This window comes from Marmota monax, unplaced genomic scaffold, assembly GCF_021218885.2.
Source record: "Marmota monax isolate L192 unplaced genomic scaffold, Marmota_monax_Labrador192_F-V1.1 WCK01_AAM20220418_F8-fsc00478, whole genome shotgun sequence".
Lineage (NCBI taxonomy): Eukaryota > Metazoa > Chordata > Mammalia > Rodentia > Sciuridae > Marmota > Marmota monax.
The window spans coordinates 221,215-233,984 of record NW_026692074.1 but is presented as its reverse complement, the minus strand read 5'-3'; the positions used below and the strand labels follow the sequence as shown (position 1 = coordinate 233,984).

At 41.1% G+C, this 12,770-nt stretch overlaps 1 protein-coding gene across 1 annotated transcript in view; it reads left to right on the top strand.

Moving 5' to 3' along the window:
• LOC124102942 (broad substrate specificity ATP-binding cassette transporter ABCG2-like) overlaps positions 1–12,770 on the top strand; it is a 43,401-nt gene that overhangs the window by 27,038 nt on the left and 3,593 nt on the right. Inside the window, exons 9-13 of the mRNA XM_046459398.1 lie at positions 3,835–3,917; positions 4,408–4,497; positions 5,902–6,026; positions 7,703–7,794; positions 10,055–10,144. Of these exons, the coding sequence (XP_046315354.1) occupies positions 3,835–3,917; positions 4,408–4,497; positions 5,902–6,026; positions 7,703–7,794; positions 10,055–10,144 (480 nt within the window). The remainder of the gene's footprint in view (positions 1–3,834; positions 3,918–4,407; positions 4,498–5,901; positions 6,027–7,702; positions 7,795–10,054; positions 10,145–12,770) is intronic.

Below are 12,770 nucleotides of genomic sequence, written 5' to 3'. Positions count from 1 at the left end.
AAAAAGTGCTGGGGATGTGGCTCAGTATGAGCATATTTGCCTTGACTGTGTGAGATCCTGGTTGCAATCCTGATTATGGGAAATGGTCAGGTAGAAAATGTGCATGTTTCCTGGCAGAAGAGTTGAGAGCTCAGTTGAAGTCATCCCTCTTAGCTGCGTGGACTTTAATTTGTTCCCAGATCAACTTTGCCAGGTGCCTGCATTGCTTTGCTACTATGTTGTAGGACATTCATAGGTCCCACTCCTGAACTGGGCCCTGAACTGGGAATACTTGGTAGACACTGAGAGGAGTCTTGGCCATTCCAACATCTGCTCTGTTATTCTCTCAATTAAAAAAAAAAAAAAAAAAAACAGGTTAGTGTTTGTTGCAACCCCTTGCCCGCAAGGAAGACGCAACTCGGGAATCTTCTTTCAACAGTTTATTCAGGCCCCTGATATTTCTTCTTCTCTTTCCTGGATGCCCCTCCCAGCCTTAATAAAGTATCCCAAGCCCCAATGCAAAGCTGCCGCGTGGAGCTTTCTCACAGGGTGGTGAAAAATCATGTGCCAACTTTCTCAGATAAGAAGTTGTTTGTCACAGACCACAGTGGAGCCAGCTTCATCTTGTAATGGTGACCATAGTCTGCAGAAACGGCAGAAGTGGCTCACCACAGTTCCCCCTTTTCTGTTTTCTTAAAACAATACAGGCGAGAGTAGAGGTCCTATCCCACTGTGCAGAAGTGGCTGCATAGTATGACTCAGTCCTAAGGAGGCGCCTTCCCCAGATCTGAAGCCATATCAGCCGACGCCTTTTTTCGTGGGGCGGGGCCTGAACGCATCTAACCCGCATGCAATAGGACATGCTCTCCTTGAGGTCCACGTCAAGGATCACTCAAGTGCAGTGCCTTGCCTTGCATCCTGTATCGTGATGATGGTGGACGAAGGGGGATAGCTGAGGCTGAACTGTGGCTGTTTATAATGACAAACAAGTTGACAGCACCCTGAAAGAAAGGCACAGACTTTAAGACGATAGAAAAGTACTAGTGTGGAAACCCTTCTGCGTGCAATGGCAGTAAGACCGGCAGAGTTCAAGGGCTTTCCAACACTAAGAGAATAACAAGGAAAGTCATGTCGATCCCAGTGCAATGTTATAATAACTTGGGGTGTAACGACCATGACAAAGGTTTACTGCTTAAGATGCGCAAGCCAGACTTGAGGCGAGTTGCCATTTTCTAAAGCTGCGAAGAGCTTGTATGATCATAGCCTTATCGTGAGCACTGCGGGCCTTAAGGCGACAGAGAAGCCACAAACAGAGTACAACACTGAAGCAACACATTGCACCAAAAATGCCTACCCCCACCCACTCTTTAAAAAAGGAAAAGGCAGAGGATAGCCAACTGGTGAATTGACCCAAAGTCACTGGTTCGACACGGGTGCTATTCAGAACAGCAATCTGAGTTAGTTGAGACTGGATCAAGTTTTCTGCTTCCATGGACCAGGTTCCAGCCAAATATTCACCAATGATGCGGGAGGCATTCCTGGAATCATTAAATCTGACAGAGGTTATGCATAAATGTACACGTTGGTCAACACAACCCAAAAGCACCAAGTCGGCCAATTCTTCTACCTGAGCTTGGAGTAAATCTATTCTTTGGTTGGCAGCTAAAATCCCTGACAAAATATGTTGATTAATTGAATTTTGGGACTCAAGTATGGTGGATGTTTGCTGAATAACCTGATTAATAGTGGCAGCAGTTTGTACCTGGCTGGCCATGGCCACTCCGGTCGTAACCGCTTCAGCAGCAGACACTGCCACAGCTGTCACTATAGCTGCCGTAATTCCAAAATCCCTGTGGACTCTAAGTAGCTCAACAATGGGGAATTTATCTGGGTCCGCAGTGACTGGGATTGGGACAAAGTTTGGAATTTTCATAACCACTGCTACAGTCCAAGAACCATTCCAACACTCAGATAAGAGACAGGTAACACTAGAACAATCCAGCATCCCCGACGAGGTGTCATTAGCCAAAAGAAACAGGAAAGGAGATTGGAGACAGACTGCTGCGGAGGGTAATGTAGCATTAAACAATTGTGAATTGTGTGAAGTAATTTTAAGTCTCCTACCTCGCTCCGAGTCTTGGGTACTGCCAGAAACATTAAACAGCCAACTTTGGACTCCTAATATTTCCCTGGGGAAACACAAGTGCGGACTAGACTAGCCCAATCTGAGGGAGTCATGCAAAATCTAGTAAGTCCCTCCACCTGAGTGAGAGTGAAAGCGGCATCTATGCCATAAGTGCGGACAGATTCTGCCAAGGTTTTAATTATCTTAAAGTCTAAAGGCTCATGATATCTTCCCCTGTTATTGTCCTGAAATACAGGGTATGCAAGTCCCATATCTGTATTAACTGTCCTCCAAACTTGTGCATGAAAAGATCTCCCGGAACCTTGGCTCCCCCCCACATACGGAGGTGGGGCAATCGGCACCATATCTTCTTCTAGATATTCTACCTCCTCCTCCTCAGAGTTTTGTTGACCGATGTTAACTCCCTTCCCCTTCTTACAGTAGGCCTGCATGCCCTGTGTCTCCTTTTTCTTCTTTTTCATTTTTATCTTATGTAGTTGTTGTAACAATATGTCAAGGTCCTCAGAACTCTCTGAGTCTCTTGTGTTCTCAGGCGTTTTTAATTCGGTCAAGTCTGGGTAGAGCCTTCTCCTATTTTTATCTTCAGGCTCTTTTGCCTTCTCACTACTGTTACTTTTAATACTCTCTGCCACTTCACTACATGATCCTTCAGATTTTTCCTCATGCAATTGCTCAAGAATAGCTTGACCCTCACTCACAGCTTCCTGGCATTTACCATCTGTAAGGCAACCACGGACCATTTTCCAAAGGGGTATCACCCCACCCTCTAATATGCCCTGCTCAGAAGCAAAGTCAAGATCTTTGCCTAATTTATCCCAACTAGGCACAGTAAGGCTGCCCGAAAATGCAAACCACGGTGCAGCGATATCTATCTTCTGTAAAAATCTCTGTAAAGTACTATGTTTCACTTCCAGTCCCTTGGAACGTAACAGGCCATCTAGGGCCAGGAGAAGCGGACTTGAAGATGCGGCACCCATGACACAACAACAAAGGAAGCACAAAAAAAAGAAAGCGAAAGTAGGAGCGAAAGTACACAGTGCAGCTGCAATAAAATGTAAGGCTCTCTCTTTCATTACAGAGGAGCTGTCCCGCTTTGGTCACGGATCCCACTTACTAGGGACTAACCCCGCTTTGATCACGGATCCCACTTACCTGGGACTAACCGGTGCACCACCCCTGACTGTTGAAAGTTCTGGTTCCCGGGTTTCGGCACCACTTGTCGCGACCCCTTGCCCGCAAGGAAGACGCAACTCGGGAATCTTCTTTCAACAGTTTATTCAGGCCCCTGATATTTCTTCTTCTCTTTCTCTGATGCCCCTCCCAGCCTTAATAAAGTATCCCAAGCCCCAATGCAAAGCTGCCGCGTGGAGCTTTCTCACAGGGTGGTGAAAAATCATGTGCCAACTTTCCCAGATAAGAAGTTGTTTGTCACAGACCACAGCGGAGCCAGCTTCATCTTGTAATGGCGACCATAGTCTGCAGAAACGGCAGAAGTGGCTCACCACAAGTGTTCAACTTAATTTAGAAAGTAGTGTAATAGTGTGCACTGTATTCTGATTCTCTCAGAGACTTTGGCCAAGCCATGTAAATTGTTTATCTCAGTGGTGAAATCTGATTATGAAGCTGTATATTTTATCATAAATGGTGTACATTTTTCACTTCTAATTGAAACTATTTCTTTATCTTTTTCATTTTCCTTTTTTACAAAGATCATTATCACAATCATAGGTGGACTGGTTATGAGTGCTATTCTCCTTCACTTAAAAAATGATTGCACCGAAATCCAGATTAGGTAAGTAAATTTGAATCAATGCTGTTATTTTTTTCAAGCTTGGAAAAATCCATTTCATATTTTTTGAGTGTAAGTATTGAGTAAACATTATATTCATTGTGGGTAGGATGTGTTCATGCATTGAAAAATGAGTGGAAAAATTAATTTTATTTTTCATATATATTTGTATCTATTTATTGTTGAACTGTATACATCATAAATTTTACCCTTTTAACCCTTTTTGAATGTACAGTTACTGTTCAGTGCATCAAGCACCTGCTCATTGTGCAACTATAGCCAATATCCAACCCCAGAATGTTTTTTTTTTTTTTTTTTTGTCTTCCCACACAGAATTTCTATACCCTACACAGGGAGAGACCTCATGGGGTCATTCTTCCCCTCTCTTTTAACCAGGATAGTAATTTTTTTTCTTCTTCCTTTCTTTCTTTTTTTATGGAAAAAAAAAAAAAAACAAAACTATGGTTCTTTTGTTTCTGTTCTGTCCTGGCAGGACCTGGACACTCTGTCTGCTAATTGGCTTTCAGTGTTTACCCAACCTGTCAGCAAAGGAGACCTTTGCACTTGAGAAGAAGCTCTTTATGTGAGTAGATCTCTATTTTAGGAAGGAGCTTGATGTCTGTTGACTAAACTGGTGATATCCATAATTGGACCAAGGATCTGATTGGGAGAATATCAGTATTTTTCTTTTCTTTCATATGTTGATTTGTTTAAAGGACCAATACAAATCATATATACCTATCATGTACAATACGAGCTTTCAAAGTATGTGCAGAGATAACCAGTATTAACTGAAAAAAAAATGAACAGGGTATAAAGTCAAGTGTATGGGGCCTCTTGCCAAAGGAAGAGTGAATTTTGGGGTGAGGTGTAGTCAGCAAATTCCAGTGCTGCAGAGAAAGCAAGCAATAGAGGGGCTGAAATTATATTTTTGTTTCTAGAAAATAACAAATCAAGATGACTCTAGCAAGAACATTTTGAGGAGCTAGGTAGAATTGTAGTGGTGGGTTAATCAGCAAATTAGCAGTAGTAGATAAAGCTGACAAAGAATTGAAGTTGTGCAGCCTTCAGTGGCTTTAAGAATGGAATGAATCAAAGGAAAAGAAAAGGTTCAGTTTTTCTCTTGAGATTTTCAAATATAAAGGAGATTTGCCTGTGCTTACATATGCACCAAGGATAGCAATCATTAGAGAGGGAAGGAATGAAGATACTGGTGGAAGAGTTTGAAAATACAGGAAATCCATGTGAAGAAGAGGAAAGATGAGCATTTAATATCTGAAAGGGTGTATTGTTGAAAGACATGATCATTGAAGGAAGAAGTCTTTTTTCTTCTTTCTTTTTTTTTTCATGAGAGTAACAAAAGTAAAAGGAGAGGGCTGGGATTGTAACTCAGTGCTAGAGCGCTCTCCTAGCACATGCGAGGCCCTGGGTTCCATCCTCAGCACCACATAAAAATGAATAAATAAAATAAAGGTAAAAATAAAATAAATTAAAATTAAAAATAAATAAATTAAAAGGAGTTTAGGAAACTGCACCTGCATGTAGGGCCTTGGAGAATAATAAAGCCATCTTTGTCACAATCATAAGTGGGGAGAAGAAAAGCCTCTGTTATCACTGAGATTAGCCAATGTTTTGCTCTTCAAGCAGAGCCCAGCTCAGAGGAGAAATATAGCCTCTGAGGAAAGTGAGGAGATGCAGACACTGTCCCTAGAGGGGTGATGTGGGCCAGAGTGGGCAGCACAGGAGGAGTGCTGTTATGAGAGGATCCAGGCAAGAGCCTTGGGGGGCTGATGCCCCAGGGAGGCTGATGCCCCAGGGAGGCTGCACCTGAAGTGGAGAATGACGTGGGGGTGGGGGTCAGCCTACAACCCTTGGACATCTGCAGTGTCAGACCTGGTGGCAGCAGGAGTCTGCACAGAAGAGTCTCCTCTGGGCTGTGCCTTCCTGGACTAATCTGGGATGTATGGTATGTGTTTTTGTTCTGCAGACAAGAGTACATCAGTGGATACTACAGATTGTCTTCTTACTTCTTTGGAAAACTGTTATCTGATTTTCTACCCAGGAGTTTGTTAACAATCATTCTATTTACTTGTACAGTATACTTCATGTTAGGTAAGTAACAAGATAAAGAGGATGTGTCCGTAGTCTTACAAATGAAAGAAAACCATCTTCTCTTTGTAAACATATTTATGGTTTCCAAAACGAAATATCAAGTCATAAGCCAGGAGAGCAAGTATTCATTCCTCACTTTCTAAAATGGTAGTTCAGTTGTCAATACTGTTCTACACAAATTCTTTTATTTTTATTTGTTACTTGTGTGTGTGTGCAGTACTGAGGATTGAACCTGGAGCCACTCACATGCTATACAAGTAGTCTACCATTGAGTTACATCTCCAGCCGTTTTTTACACTTCTATCTTGAGATAGGGTTTTGCTAATTTGCTCAGGCTTGCCTTAAGCTTGGAATCCTCCTTTCTTGGTCAACCCAATTTCTGGGATAACAGGTGTATGGCACTGTACTGGACTCAACTGAACTTTCAAAGTTATAAATACATTTTATGTCAGTAAAATGCTGTGATTCATACAAAAACATGTAAAGAATCCCTTCATATTTGAGACTATGCTGGAGATAATGGGATATTTATTGCTTTTCAATTTTTCTCTGTGTCTCTGTACCTATACCTCTACATAAAGATAAAGTATAAATGGAAAAACTATAAATAGGTATTAGAGATACAAAGAGAGAGCTAAAAAAACAACACACACACACACACACATACATACACATATTTATTCTTCCTCTCCTTTTCCCTATTTAAAGAAAGATGATGACTTTTGGATTCAGGGATTTAACAAGAATACTTGTTTAATGGCCATAGACACATTCATTCGTGCATTATGCTCAGGCTTCTTCCCAGGCTCATGCTGTGAGAATGTAAATGTATTTCTTTCTCTCTCTCATGCACTCACATGCACACATACACACATCACAGAAATATCTATTTTTGACAATACACTGCAGAGTAAGAACCACTGAGAAAGTGTAAACCTTCCAGTTTAGAAATAAAAGTTGTTTCATAAATAATTAATTATGTAATCTAACCCCTCCCCCACAGTCCTGATTAGTGTTACTGCAGCAATTGCAACATTGTAAGACTGATGGTGAGCATTAACTCATTAGAGTTCATAAGGTGGAAGAAGAAACTTCATTTGGCTCTAATCTGAATCAGAGTAATAGGATTTGTCTAGCGGTATTCAGCGTATGGATTCTTTCTCTTTCCTTCCCATATATTAAAACCATTGTTAGAAAAAAAATAGAGAATTGTGATCCCAGATTTTTTTTTTTTGCTGACAAATGCATTATAGCAGACAGCGAGTAATGTAGAGATGTCTGGGTACATGGGTGTGCTGTTGATGAGTTTTCTTTAATAGGAGAAGGCAGTATAATTTGGCTAGATATGTTGCCTGTGTCCACCTCACCAATTCTGAATTGGTCAAAATTACACATAGGGCAACATCAGTGTTATATGGGAAAATGCTTTGGTAGAAAGTGTAATAAATCTGTGTGGTAACGTTATACAGTGGTGAACGATGCAATTAATGTCCCTGGGTATTTCGGTCTTGGATGACAACTTTTCATCTTGATACTATTTTTTTTTTCAGAGTATTATGCTGTCATTTGTGCATGCGTGTATACACACACACACACACACACACACACACACACACACAAGGGTCAAATACATGGGAACCTAGGCAGGTAGACTGACCCTTTATTTTCTTTCAAAGGATTGAAACCAGGGGTGAAGGCTTTCTTCATAACGATGCTTACCATTTTGATGGTGGCTTATTCAACTGGTTCCCTGATCCTTGCTATTGGAGTTCACAGTATTTTTTTTAATAGCAGCAATTCTGGGACTATATTTTCTATTGATGATGGTGAGTGTGAACTGTGATTGTCTGAGAGGGAATTTTTCCCCTTGTTCCTTCCCGCTCTTTCACCTGTCCTGTAAAACCTGCTTTGAGGATTTTGTGCATAGACCTAAGATGCTTTCAGGATGCCATGGACTAAGATCCTGTTTATATTAGAGAATGTACCACTTTCCTCCTGGCACTTATCTTGTTTTTTTTTTCCTGGTGCTTAATGTGAACTATGTTAAACTTAATTAACATGTCCTTACTAACAGCTTTTAAATGAACATCTTGGTGACATTATAAAACCTTGATATATTGGAAATTCAAACACCAGAAGACAAATGATTAGGCACTTCCTTCATAAAAATAAGCTATTTGTCTGCCTTTCATGCTGGTATTGAGAACTGCCAGCTAGTTAAGAGCAGAGGTAGTTCAGTTGGGTTCATTACTCTCCAAGGTCAAAGTTAAGTTCCATGAGACGTTAACAGAGTTGTGCCACATGGGGAGCCTAACTTGAATGACTTTTGCATTTTGCAAAGGAGTATTTTAAAAACACTGGAAATCCCAAACTCATAGTACAAGGTCACCCTATTAATGGGTTCCTGATGCTTTTTATATCAATATTTTCCTGCTTACTTTTGCTTTTAATGATTACTTAGTTTTATTCTTTTATGCCTTAAATTTTGCACTCACAATGATGAATCAGCAGAAACTAGTTACCAACCTTTGCCACACAATGACATCAAATAGGAGTGGTTATCCTATTAATACACACGTCCTTTCTTCTACAGTAGGAGGAGTTGTCTTTCAAAGATACATAATTAGCATAAGCTCTTGCCAAAGTTTAATTATTTCATGTATAAATCTGGCAAAAATCAATGTATATCACTGAAAAAGCAATGTCTTGTTTATAGTTTCTACACTGTCATACAACAAATAAAAGATATGATTAATTATTATGTAAGGTTTTCTATGTAGAAATTTAAAAATCAGTTCCAGGATCACATTTTACTTGGAGATGCTGACTTATATACTAAGCAGTTGGTTAGGTCCAGTTTTAACACATGCAGACAAAACCACAGCATTGTCATTGCTCCGAATACCCCAGGGTACCTCACGCCAGTTAGGACAAACATATGTGCACCTCACAGCTGTCTCTTGTGTGTCTCCAGCAGTCCTTCCTGGCATCTTCATTGCCACACTGCTTTCTGGTAGCTTTAAATGGAGGGATTGACTATGTTTCCTGCTGTATTTCACCACAATGTGTTGTTTATCAGGTCTAGGGTTTGGGTTTTCTAAGGCCTCCTTTCTGAGCTCCAGATGATTCCTAATGTAATGGATATATAGTGTCGACCCTTGTGAATAACAAATTACATGTTGTATGAAAGTAGTAAGGGGCATGTGATGCTTAGGATTGTTCTTAGACTGTCAGGTTCCTTACTGGGTACATATGATTTAATATAATTTGAATAGTCAGTAAAATCAGCTCTTCATGTCCATGGGATCCACATTCAAAGATCCAACCAACTGCAGATCAATACTATGCAAAGCAAAAATTATGTCTACAACGAGTATATGTGCTTATTTCTTTGTCATTTTGCTCTATTCATATGAACTATTTGCATAGTATTCATGTTGTATTAGGCATCAAGAAATATTAAAATGATTTTTAAAACACACTATATTTTTATTTATGCATAAAGAATGTATGTGGGTTACATGAAAATATTATGCCATTTTAAAAATAAGGGACTTGAGCATCTGCAGATTTTTGGTATCTGTGGACTAGATATCCTGGAACCAATACCGTTGGGCTACCAAAGGATAACTGTACTTCTTGGTATTCTTTTATGTGCAGTTACAGAGAAATTAGAGGACTTAGTCTTGATAATTACAAATCTTCCAAATAAGTGGAAAATATAATATAGATAATATTGTCCTGAATATCCCAAATAAATGAATGTATAATACAGACTATAGGTATATTGTCCTTCGTTTAATACATAAACTATCTTAGCTGTGTGGAGGTATAGATATGCAAGGGATGAAGGATGAAGCTTACTGTCTAGAATAAGTTGAAGAAATTTTAAGAAAGAGTTGGTCCAGCAGAAGTGTATAGAAAATTCTAGAGTTCTTGGAGAGACTTATCTAGAATTTCTTGTAAAATCACTGGACTTGTTCCGATTCATGGTTTCATGGTTTTTGCTTTTTTTTTTTTTTTTTTAGATTTTGATAAGTTTTTCACTGGATTTTGGAAACTTTGCCCCTTGGCTGTCATGGATTCAGTACTTAAGTATCCCTCACTATGGTTATATGGTAAGTTGTCCTCATCTGTCATAGGAAATGTATTCTCAAGCTGGATGCAACAAAAACAATGCCTATCCATATTGCTTTGACCATGACCAGTGAAGGTGTCCTATCCAGCAGTCACCTTTTATGACTGAAAATCTCCTATTAGCTGTCGCGACCCCTTGCCTGCAAGGAAGACGCAACTCGGGAATCTTCTTTCAGCAGTTTATTCAGGCCCTTGATATTTCTTCTTCTCCTCTCTCGGATGCCCCTCCCAGCCTTAATAAAGCATCCCAAGCCCCAATGCAAAGCTGCTGCGTGGAGCTTTCTCACAGGGTGGTGAAAAATCATGTGCCAACTTTCCCAGATAAGGAGTTGTTTGTCACAGACCACAGCGGAGCCAGCGTCATCTTGTAATGGCGACCATAATCTGCAGAAATGGCAGAAGCGGCTCACCACAGTTCCCCCTTTTCTGTTTTCTTAAAACAATACAGGTGAGAGTAGAGGTCCTATCCCACTGTGCAGAAGTGGCTGCATAGTATGACTCAGTCCTAAGGAGGCGCCTTCCCCAGACCTGAGGCCATATCAGCCGACGCCTTTTTTCGTGGGGCGGGGCGTGGACGCGTCTAACCCACATGCAATAGGACATGCTCTCCTTGAGGTCCACGTCAAGGATCACTCAAGTGCAGTGCCTTGCCTCGCATCCTGTATCGTGACGATGGTGGACGAAGGGGGATAGCTGAGGCTGAACTGTGGCTGTTTATAATGACAAACGAGTTGACAGCACCCTGAAAGAAAGGCACGAACTTCAAGGCGATAGAAAAGTACTAGTGTGGAAACCCATCTGCGTGCAATGGCAGTAAGACCGGCAGAGTGCAAGGGCTTTCCAACACTAAGAGAATAACAAGGAAAGTCATGTCGATCCCAGTGCAATGTTATAATAACTTGGGGTGTAACGACCATGACAAAGGTTTACTGCTTAAGATGCGCAAGCCAGACTTGAGGCGAGTTGCCATTTTCTAAAGCTGCAAGAGCTTGTATGATCATAGCCTTTTCTTGTGCATGGCGAGTTTTAAGGCGACAGAGAAGCCACAAACAGAGTACAACACCGAAGCAACACATTGCACCAAAAATGCCTACTCCCACCCATTCTTTGAAGAAGGAAAAAGCAGAAGATAGCCAACTGGTGAATTGACCCAAAGTCACGGGATCGACACGGGTACTGTTCAAGACAGCTATCTGGGTTAGTTGAGACTGGATCATGTTTTCTGCTTCCATGGACCAGGTTCCGGATAGATACTCCCCGATGATGTGGGAGGCATTTCTGGAATCATAAAATCTGACAGAGGTTATACATAAATGTGCATGTTGATCAATACAACCCAAATGTACTAGGTCAGACAATTCCTCAACTTGAGCTTGAAGCAGATCTATCCTTTGATTAGCAGCTAGAATCCCAGATAAAATGTGTTGATTAATTCTACTTTGAGATTCAAGTATGGTGGATGTTTGTTGAATAACCTGATTAATAGTGGCAGCAGTTTGTACCTGGCTGGCCATGGCTACTCCAGCTGTAACTGCTGCAGCAGCAGACACTGCCACAGCTGTCACTATAGCTGCCGTAATTCCAAAATCTCTACGGGCTCTAATCAGTTCAACAATAGGAAAAGACTCTGGATCTGTAGTAACCGGAATCGGGACAAAGGTTGGAATTTTCATAACCATTGCCATAGGCCAGGATGCATTCCAACACTCAGACAAATAACAGGTAATATTAGAACAATTAAGCATCCCCTGTGATGTAACATTAGCCAAAAGAAACAGGAACGGAGATTGGAGACAGACTGCTGTGGAGGGTAATGTAGCATTAAACAATTGTGAATTGTGTGAAGTAATTTTAAGTCTCCTACCTCGCTCCGAGTCTTGGGTACTGCCAGAAACATTAAACAGCCAACTTTGGACTCCTAATATTTCCCTGGGGAAACACAAGTGCGGACTAGACTAGCCCAATCTGAGGGAGTCATGCAAAATCTAGTAAGTCCCTCCACCTGAGTGAGAGTGAAAGCGGCATCTATGCCATAAGTGCGGACAGATTCTGCCAAGGTTTTAATTATCTTAAAGTCTAAAGGCTCATGATATCTTCCCCTGTTATTGTCCTGAAATACAGGGTATGCAAGTCCCATATCTGTATTAACTGTCCTCCAAACTTGTGCATGAAAAGATCTCCCGGAACCTTGGCTCCCCCCCACATACGGAGGTGGGGCAATCGGCACCATATCTTCTTCTAGATATTCTACCTCCTCCTCCTCAGAGTTTTGTTGACCGATGTTAACTCCCTTCCCCTTCTTACAGTAGGCCTGCATGCCCTGTGTCTCCTTTTTCTTCTTTTTCATTTTTATCTTATGTAGTTGTTGTAACAATATATCAAGGTCCTCAGAACTCTCTGAGTCGCTTGTGTTCTCAGGCGTTTTTAATTCGGTCAAGTCTGGGTAGAGCCTTCTCCTATTTTTATCTTCAGGCTCTTTTGCCTTCTCACTACTGTTACTTTTAATACTCTCTGCCACTTCACTACATGATCCTTCAGATTTTTCCTCATGCAGCTGCTCAAGAATAGCTTGACCCTCACTTACAGCTTCCTGGCATTTACCATCTG